The sequence below is a fragment of the Fukomys damarensis genome, unplaced genomic scaffold, assembly GCF_012274545.1.
Source record: "Fukomys damarensis isolate Sample0158 unplaced genomic scaffold, DMR_v1.0_HiC HiC_scaffold_37, whole genome shotgun sequence".
In the NCBI taxonomy this organism is placed as follows: Eukaryota; Metazoa; Chordata; class Mammalia; order Rodentia; family Bathyergidae; genus Fukomys; species Fukomys damarensis.
The window spans coordinates 41,573,893-41,589,883 of record NW_022900949.1 but is presented as its reverse complement, the minus strand read 5'-3'; the positions used below and the strand labels follow the sequence as shown (position 1 = coordinate 41,589,883).

The 15,991-nt window shown below is 45.0% G+C and overlaps 1 protein-coding gene across 1 annotated transcript in view; it reads right to left on the bottom strand.

Annotated features, from left to right (window-relative positions):
• The window catches only part of Bsn (bassoon presynaptic cytomatrix protein), a gene marked incomplete at its 5' end in the record, with an annotated part of 89,189 nt that overhangs the window by 40,324 nt on the left and 32,874 nt on the right, over positions 1-15,991 (bottom strand). Inside the window, one exon of the mRNA XM_010615655.1 lies at positions 2,143-2,551. Coding sequence (XP_010613957.1) covers positions 2,143-2,551 — 409 coding nt within the window. The remainder of the gene's footprint in view (positions 1-2,142; positions 2,552-15,991) is intronic.

Sequence of the window (15,991 nt, the reverse complement as noted above, 5' to 3'; positions counted from 1 at the left end):
TCACAAAAAAAAAAAAAAAAAAAAAAAAAAAAGTTCTGCTACTCCTCAGGAAACTGTCAAAGGTTAGGTTTCCTTGACAAGAATCAGACTGAAAGCCAACTCTGGAGACCCTGGAAGAATAGGGCATCTACCTATAAAACAGTCTAAGTCAGCATTTCCCAAACTGGATGCTGTGAAACAGTAGCCGTATCATGCTGTGAAAGCAAGTCTGGGAAAGGCTGCCAACTACAGCCCTGTCTTAGAGCTTCTGACATCCCTGAAGATGCAAAAAGCCCTGAGAAATCTCACAAGAACAATTTCATAGGTCAGGTGATCCCTGTAATCCCAGTGCTCAGGAGGCTGATCACTCCACTGCAGGAGGATGATCAATGTGAGTTCAAAGCCAGCCTGAATTGCATAGTAGGACTCTGTCTCAAAAATAAATAAATATTTTTAAAAGAGCCATTTCATTTGTCTAGTCTAACATTTGCTTGAAGTAGTTGGCCAAAAGGTCTGCTCTTCACCAAAAACTGAATGTGCGGTAAGTTTGAGGCCCACTTTCCTCCAGGCCCTGAGCCTCAGCTTCCTCCCTAACCCATGGAGCAGATGGATTGAGTGTCCCTGAGGTATTCCTACTCTGCTTTTTTTTTCCAGGCACAGCCAAAGGCTGTCTCCTTGCCTTGTTGAAAGGTCTGGACTTGGGGGAGCCTGAAGGCAGAGGATGTGGCATTGTGAGGGCTGGGTGCCCACCGGGAGAGACTGGTGATACTCTATGCAGTTCACCCATCCTACTAGAGACTGAAGCACAGGTGAACATCTCAAGGAGTCTGGGACCCAGAGGTGCAAAACCAGCACAAGGAGGGCTCCTCACAGGGTCACAGGCATCTGCTAAACTTCCTGTTCCTATAAGACCAGGTGCTTCTGGCTTCTCACTGGTGGAAACACACAGGCACCCTTCCCTGGCCTTGATCACACCGTGCTCAATACTGAGCAGCAGACACTTACCTAACTGATCAGTGTAGGGACGGGCCTGTTTCTAATCACAGATGCAACAATCACGAGCATGCACGCCTCCTCAGGAAGCCTCCACACTCCAGGAGTGACTCCAAATGTTCTGAGTCATCGCCCCATATTGACAGCTCCTTCCTTGGAATCTCACACTTACCTCTCGCAAACCACACGTCCCACACCCACAGCACCTCATGGCATATATAGACCCTGACCTGTGAACAGTTATTCTCACTCAGCCCCCTCCCACACAGTCCAAACAGCTCCAGCTGCTGGTAATCCCAGGCACACTGAGGCCCACGCCAGGCATGCTGAGGCCCAGCCACTCTCCACCATATCCAAGGGCAGAGCCTTGGATGAAGAACCAGACTTCTGTGAGTTAACCCAGAGGAGCAAGAGGAGGCCAACAAACCTAGGTAGTTAATTTCAAAGGAATGACCCTGGCTAAACCAATACACAGGAACACCCAGTCAGAGTGCCAGAGAGGCTCTTAGTGAAGCATCCTGCAGCAATGCAAAGCATCTGAACAAAACCAGGATGGCACTGGGGACCTGGAATCCTCTGGATCAAAAAAAGAGGCCAAACTCATAGAAATGGTTCTACAATAGCTCTTGTGAATGCTTGACTGCCATCCTGGGTCTCCACTTTCACCAAGCTCATCTCTTTGGGGATAGGTAGCTTGGTCCACCACCCCAGGCCCTCAGCTAACTAGAACAGGAGCCCATAAGTGGAGTTTCCTAGCTGTCAAGGAGAGAGGCAGACCTAGGGCCAGAGAAACCTGCCTTCTTTTGGACTCCAGCTGCTCACACCATCTCCAATTGAGTAGCCACTGGGAAAAATTGTCCATAAGACTGTCACTGGCCTCTATAAGACAGTTCTTCCAGGCCAAATTTGGACAGGTAAAAAAGTATGTCCTACAATGGGGCTCTTTCCAAGCTGTTGGTGCTGAGGAATCCCTCAGGAAATCTGGGGCCAAGCCTTGTCCTCCACATCTTGGAGCCAGAAACTCCCCACCCCCACTCCAAATCAGGAAGACACAGATGCTGAAGGCTGAGAGAAATGACCAGGAAAAGGGTTGGTAAAGGGGGGAAGGGACTAGGGAGGAATGGTAATGAGGCAGTAAGTAGGTGGGGAAATGGCACAGAACGTGGTTACCTGGGTGAGATGAGGGTTGGGATTGAACCCACACTGGTTGCAGACCTTGTTGTGACACTGGGTACAGGTGTTGAAGTTTGGCTGGCTGGGAGTTGACGTGAGGTCCGAGGTCTTGCATATGGGACACAAGGTACTGCTGGGAAGAGGGGCAATCTGGGGGACGGAGTAGGGTGATGTGGGGGTGCTGCCTCTGTCTGGTGACACAGAGGGAGACCGCCCTGATCTCTGTGTCCTGCTGTCTACTTGCAGCGTCCTGTGGGGACCATCAGCCTCCTGACCTGCTGGCCCCTGTGCCCTGGTTTCTCTGGGGCTCTCACGGGCGGGAGCAGTAGCAGAAGCTTGCTTTGGGGTTGGGGAGGCTGTTCTCTGGCTACCCAGGGGCTCCTTGGGGTCCAGTCTCCGGGAAATGCTGAAATGACATTGAAAATGAATGTGTTAGAGACATATCTTAGAGAAGCAGCCTGCAAGATCTCTAGCAAGCTGGGTGACTCTGCAGGCCCTTCACCACCCTCCTTCTTCTGCCCAGTAGCATTCTCATAGCCACCACTTGCTGTACCCTGTGCTAAGTTCCGATGCAATCTTCTACTTCAACTCTCCACACCAGGCCACATGGCAGGATCCTGGATGGGCCATTTACTCTCCAAAAAGAACAGATTCAGATTCCTTAGGTCTGGCGTGGAGTCTGTTTTTGTTTTTGTTTTGTACCAGGGATCAAACTTGGGTCCTTGCACTTGCGAGGCAGGGAGGCAGGCCCTGGAACCACTGAACTAAATCCCCGGCCCTTGGGGTCTGTATTTTTAAGAGGCTCCAAGATGATGCCAATACTCTGGTCTGCCTATTTACAAAGGCACTTTCCTTCTGAGGCCCTCCAGTAAGCCAGATGCCAACTCAAGTCTAGCAAGAAGGAATGAAGTGCTATTTTTCCACTAGTGTAAGGCTGAGTGTGGTTGAAGGCCTAGCCCTTGAGAAACCAATGAAAAAGGCCCACTTTGCCTTCATACCATTTCCAGCAGAGTCGGGTAATTCCATAAAGTAGAAGAGAACCCTTTAAGCTGAAATTCAGTTCCCTATATTCCTTCTTCTTTGACCCAACTTAACTCCACTTCTGCCAATTTTGCTCTTTTTCAATTTGAAAGAGGCTGAGCACAAAAAGTCAAAGACAATGCTTGATATTGTTTCACACATGTGCACCCACACTTGGTCTGGTCTGTTTTCATCTGGGTGTGTGCTGGTAGCCAAGGAACAGAGCATGCTCACTAAGAGACACTGCACACACTTGCTGAGAGACACAGCACAGCCCAGAAATGCCTGCCATCCAGTGCCTTCCCTGGACACTTCTGTCTTAGTCACCTGTCCCTGTGGAGTGTGACTGGCAGAGAGGAATAGTTGGCTTCTCCCATCTGAAGGCTAGCTGCTTGAAACCAATTGGCAAGACATCCTATGACAAGCTATTTCAGAGGGTGGTTGAAGCCTGCACAGGGAGGCCCACCACAAGGCACTTGTAGTCCTTCTATGTGGGCAACTCTGAATGGAAAAGTACACCCTTAGTCTAATAAAGACTCTTCTAGAAGCCAGGCATGGTGGTGCTTATCTGTAATCCCAGCACCAGGGGAGAGCGAGGCAGGAGGACACAAGATAAGAGTCCAGTCCCCAGTTCAATCCAAAAAAAAAAGAGATAGAGTCCAGCCCAGGCAACTTAGCAAGACCTTAGCGAGACCCTAAAAGAATATAAAAAATGCACTGGAGATGCAGCTCAGTGCAAAAGTCCTGAGCTCAACCCCGAGTATTGAAAAAAAAATTCTAAAAAAAGAAAAACTATTAAATATCCTAGCACATATACCTCAACCACCAACAACATACCTAGCCATCTACCCCTCTGGGCAGCAACAGCATTTCTGGCCCTCTAGAACCTTCCAACAGACCAATTGCTAGGTATTCTAAAAAATATTTCCCATATGAAATATTTTCATTTTCATCTAAATTATTTGTATAGAATTTAAAAGAAACTTTTTTTTCTTTCTCGTTTTTGTTTTTTGTGAAAATTTTATTTTCCTGTCCCATCCATTGATAAAGCGGTATATCTTGGTGATTTGGGGAAATCTTTTTTTTTTTTTTTCTGGTTTTTGTTTTTTAAGACAGGGTCTTTCCATGCAGTTCAGGCTGGTCTTGAACTCAACATGTAGCCCAGGCTGGCCTCAAATTTGCAGCAATCCTCCTGCCTTAGCCTCCCTAAAGAAAGTTCTTGAGGGCCGGGGATTTAGCTCAGTGGTTCCGCTGCCTGCCTCACAAGCGCAAGGACCTGAGTTTGATCCCCAGTACCACCCAAAAAAAAAAAAAAAAAAAAAAAAAAAAAAAAAAAGAGAGAGAGAGAGAATATACCACTTTACAAACCAGTGAAATAGAACATTTAGGTAATGATCCTAAATGACTGCTGACACAAACCATCAGGCTGAAGACAAGGTTTCTGTGGGTCGGCTGTCAACAACAGAAGCAACCTGCCATTACGTGTCTCCAATACCTAACTTGCTGGGTGCAGAGACACATTCTTGCAATCCCAGAACTCTGGAAGGTGAGGCAAGAGGATCTCAAGTTCAAACCCAGACTGGGAAATTTAGTGAGACCCTGTCTCAGAATTAAAAAAAAAGGGGGGGTACTGAAGATAGGCTGTGTGAAGGCCCTGAATTAAATCCCCACTACTGTTCCACCTCCTCACAAAAGGCTAATTTCCACTAACTGTATTTGAATATGGGAGCTCTTTTCTCCAACCTATGCCCTCAGCAGAAAAATAAAAAAAAAGTGTAACATTTATGTCACAGTGCTGTTTCAAAGATCAAATGAGACAATTACTATTAAACATTCAATACAGAATCTAACATATAGTACCAGAAATAATCAATAGACAGTAGCTTCTCCTGGGCCTACTAGCTCACAGTTGTAATCCCAGATACATAGGAGGCTGGGGCAGGAGGATCACAAATTTGAAGATAAAAAAACACAAAAAAAAAAAAAAAAAAAAAAAAAGAAAGAAAGAAAGTTCTTGAAAGCTACTCAGGCCAGACTTGATGGTGCACATCTTTAATCCCAGCACTTGGGAGGCTGAGGTGGGGGATCGTTATGAGTTTGAGTTCATAGCAAACTACATGGTGAGACCCTATCTAAAAAAACCAAAATAAAAAGCTGGAGATTTAGCTCAGTAGTGCCCATGCCTGCCTCACAAGCTCAAGGTCCTGAGTTTGATCCCCAGAACCAAACCAAAACAAAACAAAAAACTAAACTAAAAAGAAAGCTACTTAGAAGCTATTCATAGCCCTTTATAACATGTGACTGAGCTGTGGCCCCCTCTCTATGCTATGCAAGGTATTCTGGGAAATTTAGCAACTTCTACTATATTTGTGTTGCCTGATAAATGACAAGCAATTTTCCAGGTGCACAATTACTTTTCTTTTTTTTCTTTCAGTACTAGGGATTGAATCCAGGGAATGCTGAACTATATCCCCAGTTCTTTTTATTTTGAGAGAAGGTCTCATTAAATTGCTTAGGCTGGGTTTTAACTTGATATTCTCTTGCCTGGCTATAATAAATTTTAAATTAAATGTATATTACAATGTAGTATTTTTGGAGACATTTTAACCAGATCCAAATTGGATGCTCAATTTGGATTTCCTGAATGAATGGATTGTAAGCACATCATGGGTAAGAAGAGAAAAGTGTGGCCCAAAATGTTTTAGGGCTAAGAAAGTATGGCAAGAGCCTGGAAAGGCATTCTTTTGGCCTGACTTCCTGCAGGAGAGAGCTGCAGAGAGAATATTGGCGTTCTAAAGGGCTTCTGGCCACATCCCAGACCCACCATCTAGAATGCTCTGCTAACAGTAATAGTAGTGATGTTGGCTGAGCCCTCACCATGACCTGCCTGTCACATACTAACTTCTTTAAGCCCAAAAGCAAATTCATGGTGTAGGATCCATTTTGCTCACTTTAAATACAAGGAAGCTGCCACATGTATAAGTTTAATTTGCAAAGCCACCATGACGTGCAAGTGATATACAGACCCCAGTTCACATACTTATTCTGAACTACCTTTCTAGGGGAGCACAGTTTAGGTGCAGAGGGGTGGGAAGCACTGCAATTTGGGCCCTTCCATTTCTTTTTTCAAAGAGCTGTTTAATGGGTGCTCCACAGGAAGAGGTGTCTGGTTTGCTCCGCGCTGCATACCCAGGACCCAGAACCATGCTTAACATTGATTGAATTCTCAGTAAGTACATCTGCATGAACACAAAAATGTGAACAGTACAGTGAACTCACAGTGGAGCTGAGTTAGGGCAGTGATATCATTAGTTATGACCACTTGAAGCTTGCTCAGCTACTAAAAGACTCACAGAAAAAAATGACTCCAATATCATATATTCATTCATTCATTCATTCATCCAGGCTTTTGGTCATTCATACTTACTGATTCTTGACTAGTTCCAGGCCCTGTGAAGGTATTAATTGTAAAAGAACTCATATTCTCAGGTTTTCATTGTGTTGTTATTCTTTCATCATACACATATTTTCACTATAAAAAATCTATTCAATATTTAATTAAAATAAAATTTTAAAAACTAAATCAGAGGGATCCAATCCTCTGGAAGCCTCCGGTCTAGAGAAGAAACAAATGTCCAAACAAATCATTTCAAGCATACTGCTGATGTCCCAGAGAGGGGAGCAACCTCAGCCTGGTCAAGGAGACGTTACACTAAGCCTGAAAGGGTGGCTACTCTCCCTGGTGCAAGGGTACCTGAGGCAGAAGGAAGAACATAGGTGGTGTCAGAGGCATCAGTGCCTCCTGGGTGGTTGTGCAACAGAAGTCAGTTATTCCCAGCACCTACATCAACTCCCAACAACAGTATGTTGAGTTTTATGAATTAATCAGGAAGCTCAAAGCTACAATGTGAAGGGCCAGGAAAGCACAGCCTCTAAAGTTTCCACGTAGGTGTTTGGGCTCTGTTATAAGATGATGGTGGAGACAGGAATCCAACAAAGTTAAGACAATAGCCCAGAAGAGTCTCTGGGTAAGAGTGGGAAGGGACAGCGGGCATTATGCTTGAGTCACAGGAGGAGTGCTCCTGTAAATTGAGGTGGGGAGTTGTGGGAGAGAAGCCCATTAGGGGATGAAGAGTGTAATAACAAAACCACAAGTGTGGGTTTTGTGGGGGTGGGCAAGAGACACAGGGAGAGGGGTTATAAATTTATTTTAGTTCAGGTAGTGTGGACATTTTTACCTGGGAGAGTTAAGGGTTCAGTGCACAGGTAATTCTCAGGAATAGAGATTACCAGGGAGTAATGATCCAGGAAAGATTGTAGGGAGTAGCAACATTTGTGGGAGTAAAGGAGACACCTGAGACCAAGCAGTCAGACAAAGGAGGACAAAACACAGTGACCCACAGAGGTACCATTGAGGAGGAGTGTCCAACAATGCCCTCAATCGTGACGAATCCACATATCTGAGGCTGAGGAGCTGCAAGAGAAAAAGGCTACACCCATGAGGGCCATACCCCATGAATGCCCCATCCCTCTCCCAACCAACACCCACTGGGTTGGGGCAGCTTGCCGTGCTGCTGAACATAGCCCACCACAGAGTCAGGGAGGCAGAAGCAGCTTGAGAAGAGAAGAGGTAATTCAGGAGGCCCTTCTCAGGGGGTACACACAAAGGCTCTACAAAATATAACTGCTAGGGTGAAGAAAGAGAGGGAGCCAAGAAAAAGAGGAGGTGTCCTCTGGCCTGTCCCAGGAAGATCCAGTCTGGTAGTCATGGACCATCAGGAGGGAGGGCTTTTGTGGCCAGCACTCCTCCCCACAGCCTCAAGGAGCCCTGTAACTTGGGGAGGGCCAGATGAGGACGGTAAGCAAGACAGGGAGAGGGACACTGCTATATAGCAGAAAAGACACAGGAGATTAGGCAGGGGAGAAGGAAGAGGACAGATGTTAAGAACTAACTGGAAGCTGGGCATGGTGACATACTCCTATAATCCCAGAATTCAGGAAGCTGAGGCAGGAGGATCACCATGAGGCTACATAGTGAGTTCAAGGCCAGCCTAAACTACATAGTGAGACCTTGTCTCAACAAAACAAAAACCAGCAACAACAAAACTAATCCTAACTGGAAATCGAACAGGGAAAAATTAAAAATTACCTTGTCTAAAGATATTGTTTGAAGCACTAGGGATTAAACCCAGGGCCTTGCTTATGCTACATAAGCATTTTACCACTGAGGTATATCCCCTTCCCTTTTCCTAAATTTTTGTCTTGAGACAACATCTCACCAAGTTTCCAGCCTGGCCTGAAACATATGATTCTTCTGCCTCAGCCTCCTGAGTAGCTGAGATTGCAAGCATGGGCCATGCTGATGAGATAAATATTTTTTTGTTTTTGTTTTTGTTTTTGGTACCAGAATTGAACTCGGGTCCTTGCTCTTTCAAGGCAGGCAGTTGAACCACTAAGCTAAATCCCCAGCCTGAGATAAAAATTTTTTAAAGATGGCCAAGAAAGGTAGAGGACATAGAAATTTCCGATTTCTACCAGCTTTCCTTCTTTTCAGCACGCTCAGAAACCATGCTGACCCCATGTTGTTTTCCAAGTAAGGAGCCCTCTGATCACAGAAGGACTGCTAGGAAGGAGGACAAGGACAGAGCCAATTCAGCCTGGCTCTCCTTCACCAATCCTCATGCCCTGTGACCTCCTGTACCATACTATGACCACTCCTGGGAAAAATAACTCATATTGTGCTGTCAGAAGCTGGGCTCTCCTCTGTCAGGAACCCTCAGGAAGGGCATGAAGCTGATAAGCTTTAGTGACTAAAAGATGCTCCAGATACCAGGCACATCCATGAAGCAGAGCCACCATGAGGGATGACAAGTGCAGGAACTGCTCTGGTAGCTGCCTCTGGGAGGGCCTGTGACAAGAGCAGCTGCTGGGCTCTGTAGGAACAGTATTCTAGTGGCCCCACAGCCTCCACTGGATGCCTGAGAACGAATAAACCATCTTTGTTCTCAAGGGTGTGGAAAATGGGAATGAAAGAACACTGTTTCTCTAAGTAAAAGTGGCTGGAATAGCCCTGCAGCTTCAAACAAGGTTTGATAAATTCACGGATGACTTTCCTGTGGTGGGCAGCAATGTTGGCAGGTGCCATGGGAGACTCCACTCCTTAGAGGCCTTCCCAGTGACCCCTGCGCATACAGGTAAGAGAAACAGAGGCTATGGAATGGTGGTCACCAGGGCCCAGATCCTGGGTCTTAGTTCTCCTCTCTTGGGAATGGATGTCGAAATTCAGAAAGTTTGGGCTTAGAAAAAAATCCCAATTTTCACACAAGAAAACTTTTCCTTACTCACCCAGGCTTTAGACCAGAAGCCTTTACCTTCTTGATCATTTGCCCTGTCAACAAAACAAGTTTGTATACCCAACATATGAATATTCATCAATTATACACTTTAAGCATACTGATATACACTTCCTTCAGCCGAGCAAGGTGGTACACACCTGTAATCCCAGCATTTGGAGGCTGAGGCAAGAGGATTGCTGCAAGTTTGAAGCTAGACTGGGCTACATAGTGAATTCAAGGCCAGCCTGGATGACATAGGGAGACCTTGTCTTAAAACAAAAATAAATAAACAAACAAATCACCTCCTCCAACGGAAATTTCAAAGGATGAGCTAGAAAATCAACATAAACAGTTTTCATATTTTCTACCTTGTTCCCTCTCTCTCCACCCCTGGACACACGTGCCCTAGTTTGGAGGCCACTGCTGAGGAACTTCCTTACTCTCCCAATTCCCAATCTTTAAATGAATCTTTATTGATTCTCTCCTGCCACTAGCCCTCCCCATGGAAGGTGTACTTAGGTCAGTAACAAGAAGGTCCCAGGCTGTCAGGAACTGGCCTCACTAAAGGCTTCCTGATTGCTTAAGGATTTAAAGAATCTGTTCTGCTGGCTGCAACAACACAGTGGCTGGGGTCTTAACAATGCTTAGTCACAGCAACCACAAGGAGCCTGTGATTGGACGAGGAGCTGGCACTGTGGGCTCAGAGCTGTGAGATACTGCCTGGAGCCAGGAGGTGAACTGCTGGCTGAGGACAGAAAGTGGCACATCCAGGATTTCTGGACAGAGTGGGGGTTATTCTACAAGCAGAGGTCCACACCAGACCAAAATCTTTCTTTCCTAATTTCTCAGCCCCTTGAAGTTGTGACTCTCTCTACTTTGAGGGTGTTTCTAAGACCCAAGACCGCAGAGTAACCCAGAGAGCTAGCTTCTCCTTGGTGCAAGTGTGGACAGAGTACCACATAAGGCTGATAACAGTCCCCACAGCAGATGTGTACTGCTGCATGTGAGCTCTTGAGCAAACAATCTCCCATGAAATGTCACCACCTCTACTCATCTTTCCCATTCTGACATGCCCAGTAAGACTCTTCCTGTGAGCAAATGAGAAGCCTCAGTGGGGTCCCAGGCATTCTGTTTGGGCCAGTGAGAACACATTTAAGGCAGTGAGTTCTGATTGTCTCCTACTGCTGAGGGAAAGAGTTTGTGGTGACTGGAGGTGGATCAACAGGAAAGAATGTGGCAAAAGGGCCTGGCAGGGAACAAGAGCTGCTATTCTGATCAAATACAGGCCAGAGGAGGCTGCCAGGATAGGAAGTGGGAGCCAGACCATACTGTAATTAGAGTAAGCTGGGGAACAGGTCTCTCAGGTAGAAACTCTTAGGTGGAAAAATCTGATTCAGCCTTGGCCTCCTTCAGGACCAGCCAGTCTCTAGAAGCCACAACAAGGATGGGAAATAAGAATAACTTCCTCTAACTTCAGTTAATCTGCGGTGACTATCTGAAGGGCTGGGATTGGGAAGGATTTGTAGGAAAGATTGTTGTCACTTAAGCATAAAGGCCATCAAGACATCATGTGTAGGTAGAACAAAAACAAACCGTTAGAACTACATCAAGACATAACCAGCTTCTTGGAAGGGCTCAGACAGATGGGCAAAGCCTCTCTCAGTATAAATTCATCCCTCACTAAAAAGAGACAAGAGCCTACACAGCAGTGATTCTTGTAGTACTGATCTCTGACCTTCCCTCAGTCCTCTGTACGTCTCTGTCCTGTGGTTTTCCTACAGTCACAAGAGCTGTACATGGGCATCAATCAGCTAAAGTATTGAATACCATGAGCTCAGTGTGACAAGACCAAATGTCTTTTCGGGGGGGAATACAAGGTCTGGCTATATGTAGTTCAGGCTGGCCTTGAACTTATTATGTAAACCAGACTGGCTCCAAACTCATAACAATCCTCTTCCTCAGCCTCCTGAGTGCTGGGATTACAGATATATACCACCACACCCAGCTTCAAATGCCTTTTGAAGGGATAGGGAAAAGTTGGGGATTGAACTCAGGGCCTCCACACATGGGAGATAAGCACTGTAGTGCTTAGTTACATCTCTATGCCCTTCTAAAATTTAAAATTTTGATTTTTTTTAAATTTTTTTTCAGCTTTAATTGAGGTTATTGGTACATTTTAGGGATACAGTACAGTTACATTCATTGTTGGGATCTTGTACCTCTACATGACAAGTCTTGATTCTCATTTTTTCCCTTTACCCCTGCCCTCAAAATTTTGAAACAGGGTCTCACTAAGTTGCCTTAGCTGGCCTCAAACTTTAGATACTCCTGCCTAAGCCTTCCAAATAGCTGTAATTATAGGCCTGAATATCTTTTATATTGTGCCTGTGACAGGCATTGTGTAAATGACAGCTTGCCTAAAGACAAGAGAGAGGTGGCTGCAAATCTCTTAGCCTGAAGACAGTGTTGTGGGTTTACTAGTCCTTTAATCATAGTCTTTCCAGTCATGGAGTTTACTATAGAAGCTTTTGTTTATTTATTTGTTTTATGTATGTATGTATGTATGTATGTATGTTGTGGTACTAAGGATTGAACCCAGGGCCTTCATACTAATCTACATCCGCAGCCCCTTTTTATTTTTGAGACAGGGTTTTCCTAAATTGCCCAGGTTGGACTGGTAATTTTTGATCTTCCTGCCTCATCCTCTCAGCCAGACTACAGAAATTACAGGCGTGAGCCACCACCTGTAGCTCATTCATTCATTTAAAAAGAACTCATGAGATTCTTTTCTCCTTTCTTTTCTTTTCTTTTCCTTCTCCCTCTCTCCCTCTCCCCACTTCTGCCCTCCTCTCTTTCTCTCCCTCTCTTCCTCCCTCCCTGCCTCTCTCCCTAAGGAACCATATTCTTTGTACATTTGAAAATGTCCTTGTAAACTTTCCACTTGAACAGCTTGACTAGTTATAACATCCTGAATTCCTACTTCCTCTGAGAACTGTAATGTAGCCACTCTGTTTTCTATCACTGATTATTCCTGTGGAAAGCTCCTGGCCAGCCTGATTCTTCCCCTTATGCATAGACTAACTCTTTTCCTCAGGATGCAATAGAACTCTTTTTGAAGTTCAGTAACTTCACCAAGATAGTTTGTTGTTGAGTATTCCATATCTATTTTTCCTGAAATTCAGTGTGTCTTTTCAGACTAAAGACTTATGGTAAATGTTCTTTTATTTCAACAGAGAAAGTTTTCTTCTATTATGTCTTTGAATACTTTTGTGTTTCACTTGTTTTATTCTCCAGGGATACTATTTCATCTATTTTGAATTTACATTGTCTTTACACTGTGCTGGTTTTTGGCAACCCATGGTTTCCCCCCACACCCTGCTCAATTCTTTGAGCAATTCCGTCTCCCTTATAAATCCTAATATCACTTGGTGTGAGTTATTGGTTTTGAATTCTGGACTCTGAGCTATTTGCCCTAGTTCTACAGGCTCAGGTTTCCCTTCCAATCATCCTTTCTCATCCTGCACTGATTTTCTGTAATTAGAAACCATTCTTTGTTTATTGTATTTCATGTTATAGGGATGTGCTAGTTTTGTTGAAGGTAGAGTGTTCTGTTTCTTGCTCTTATAGTTTATTTCAAAGATGTACTTTTACTTAATCATATTTAACTGAAAAACATTTCAAAATCTAAAACAAAGCCATTTTCATCCTCTGGCTTTCCTTCTGTGCATGTTCTGAGTTTCCTAAAGCATGGATCTCTTTATAAATGTGATTAAAAATCTTAGATCTTGGCCAGGCGTGGTGGCACACACCTGTAATCCCAGCACTTTGGGAGGCTGAGGCAGAAGGATTGCTGCGAGTTTGAGACCAGCCTGAGCTACAAAGTGAGTTCCAGAGCAGTCTGAACTACACAGTGAGATCCTGTCTCAAAAAAACAACAACAATAACAACAAAAAACTTAGATCTTATCCCTAGGAGGAAAAGTTCATACACTCATAAGGTTTATTTATTTAGTTTTAAAGAAGTATCCAGTCCTCCTGAAGCCCAGGGAGGTTAAACTTCCTAATGGCTATTGGATGATCTGGTGCCTGACCAGTGGACCCCTGCCCATCACACTGGCTCTGTCTCTTGGTGTTCACCTTCATGTCATCCCTTGCATATATGCTCCTCCTGAGGACAAGCCAGTGCTTGTCCATGCCCATAGCACCCTTAGGGACAGCGAAAGCTTTCACATCTGGCTCTGGTGTGATCTCCATAAGTTCCCTATCCCTATGCACTGGGACTCAGTACTGTCCAACCCCTCCACTAAGAAATCCACAAGGGCAGGGTTCCCAGAACCTAGTATAGTTGCAATTCCCACTTGCCAGGTGAATGAAGCAAAAGACTTACTGCCTGTTTTTCACTTTCATTTTATTTATTTATTTAGGTGGAACTCAGGACTGCACTTGCCAGGCAGGCATGGCACCATTGAGCTAGATCCCCGGACCTTTTATTGCCTGTTTTAATTAAATGATGAAAAATAATTTGTAATTAGGCAAGGTTTATAGGAAATGACCCTGCTAACACTTCTTTTGGTGTATTAGGCAGTCATATCAATACCATCCGTCTTTTACAAAGGGCTGTTTCAACCAGTAAGTTTCAAATTCCCAGGGGAAATGAAACAAAGGTTGAGTTTTACAATTCAGTAAAAGAGCTGGCTTTACTAGCTAGAACTCAGTACAAGAAAGAATGCTATAGCAGACTTGAGTAGCAGCTCATCAGTAGAAGATTCCTGGGTGAGCCAGGACAAGTGGGGTCTTGTGCTGGGGACTAAAGGGGCTAAAGGAAGAAAAAGAAAACAGGCAGGTAAACAGGCTGAGTTACTGCCCAGAGGAGAGTTCCAGGTCAGCAATGGCTTGAAGGTTCTTATTATGTCCTCAGCTTTCCAAATGACCCTCACCTAGGACACCAGAAAAAATAAGGGCCTCAATCTCTGGGCCCTTTTTTGGGGGGTACCATAAGAACTGTCCCCAGGATGCAGGCATTTTTCTGGGAACTCACAGTATACCCCTACACCAAGAACGCGCAGAACCTGTGTGTTAAGGGCCTGGCCTTTCCAGTCTGTGGTGACTAGGAATCCTTCAAGAGCACCTTCAGGCCAACCAGATATCACCCTGGAATCCCCTGGTAGGCTCAGCTCTGTAATGGGACATTTGGCCAGTCACATACTTTTTTTTTTTGGAAGTGGGAATTGAACTCAGGTCCTTGTGCTTGTGACGCAGGCGGCAGAACCACTGAGCTAAATCCCTGGCCCTAGTCACATATATGTTTAACTACCTCTCAACAGCCTTCTTGGGAGTCTTAGCCCCAGAGCCAGCCTTCTGGTAACAGCCTTGTCTTCTGGGAGTTCCATGGCTCCCAAGGGTGGACAGGCACTCTGATCCAGCCCAAAACATTGAGGCTCCTGCTGCCCTCCCAGGTCCAGGCTTGCAGATACCTACATTGAGACCTCAATGGGCGTAATTTTAGCTATGCAACATCCCAATTTCCCAACTCTGGAGAGCAGTTAAAGTTAGAAAGCTCTAATCAGGAGTCAGAAGTCACCTTGTAATGCTGAGAAATCTTGTTCCAAGCTCTAGTCACTACAAATTCTACTACAGTCTTTTCCTAGGGAATAGTGCTGTGTAGCTAGCTCTCCTCCAAATTCTGCTGCAACCAAGAAATCAAGATAAGTCTCTGTGACCATGGAGAAAGCAGGTCCCAGTCTCCAACCCCTGAATTGAAGAGGGCAGTAGCCAAAACTAGCCCAGAAGCCTCACAAGTTCCTACCCAGTCTTCAAACCCAGAACTGAGTAAAGACAGCTCTCAGCTGGCCCATGATGGCTGCCAGGACACATCCTTACCCAGGAAGATGGCAAGGGCCTACTTCACACCCAGCCCTGTTCTAGGTACCTCACAGAGTTTACTTCTGTAATGCATGAACAGACTAAACACCTGCTATGCCTGGGGTACAGAGCTGGTCCCATAAACACCTGTGCATGAGACACCCCAGAGCCTGTCATCAGACACTTCCAGGGAATACCTACCTGGTCTGAGATCCCATTGACTCTGACCACATGAGAAATTAAAGGAAAAAAAAAACTTTACTAGCAATATCCTGCTGATTTTTTTTTCACCAGGTATTGAACCCAGGGGTGCTCTACCACTGAGATACATCCCCAACCCTTTTTAACTTTTTTTTCTTTAGATAGCTAGAGTCTCAGTAAGTTGCCCAAACTGGGCTTGAATTTGCAATTCTCAGCATGTTTAGCTGACTCAAATAGTAAAAGAGAATTAGTATTGGGGATCACTTATAGCCCTTTGTTCTAGCTCTGAATAAGGAAGGGAGAGCTATGGTGGCACATGTCTGTAATCCCAGCATTCAGGAGTCTGAGGCAGAAGGATGGCAGTGAATTCAAGGCTAGCCTGGACTACATAGCAAGACCCTGTCTAAAAAAAAAAAAAAAAAAAAAAAG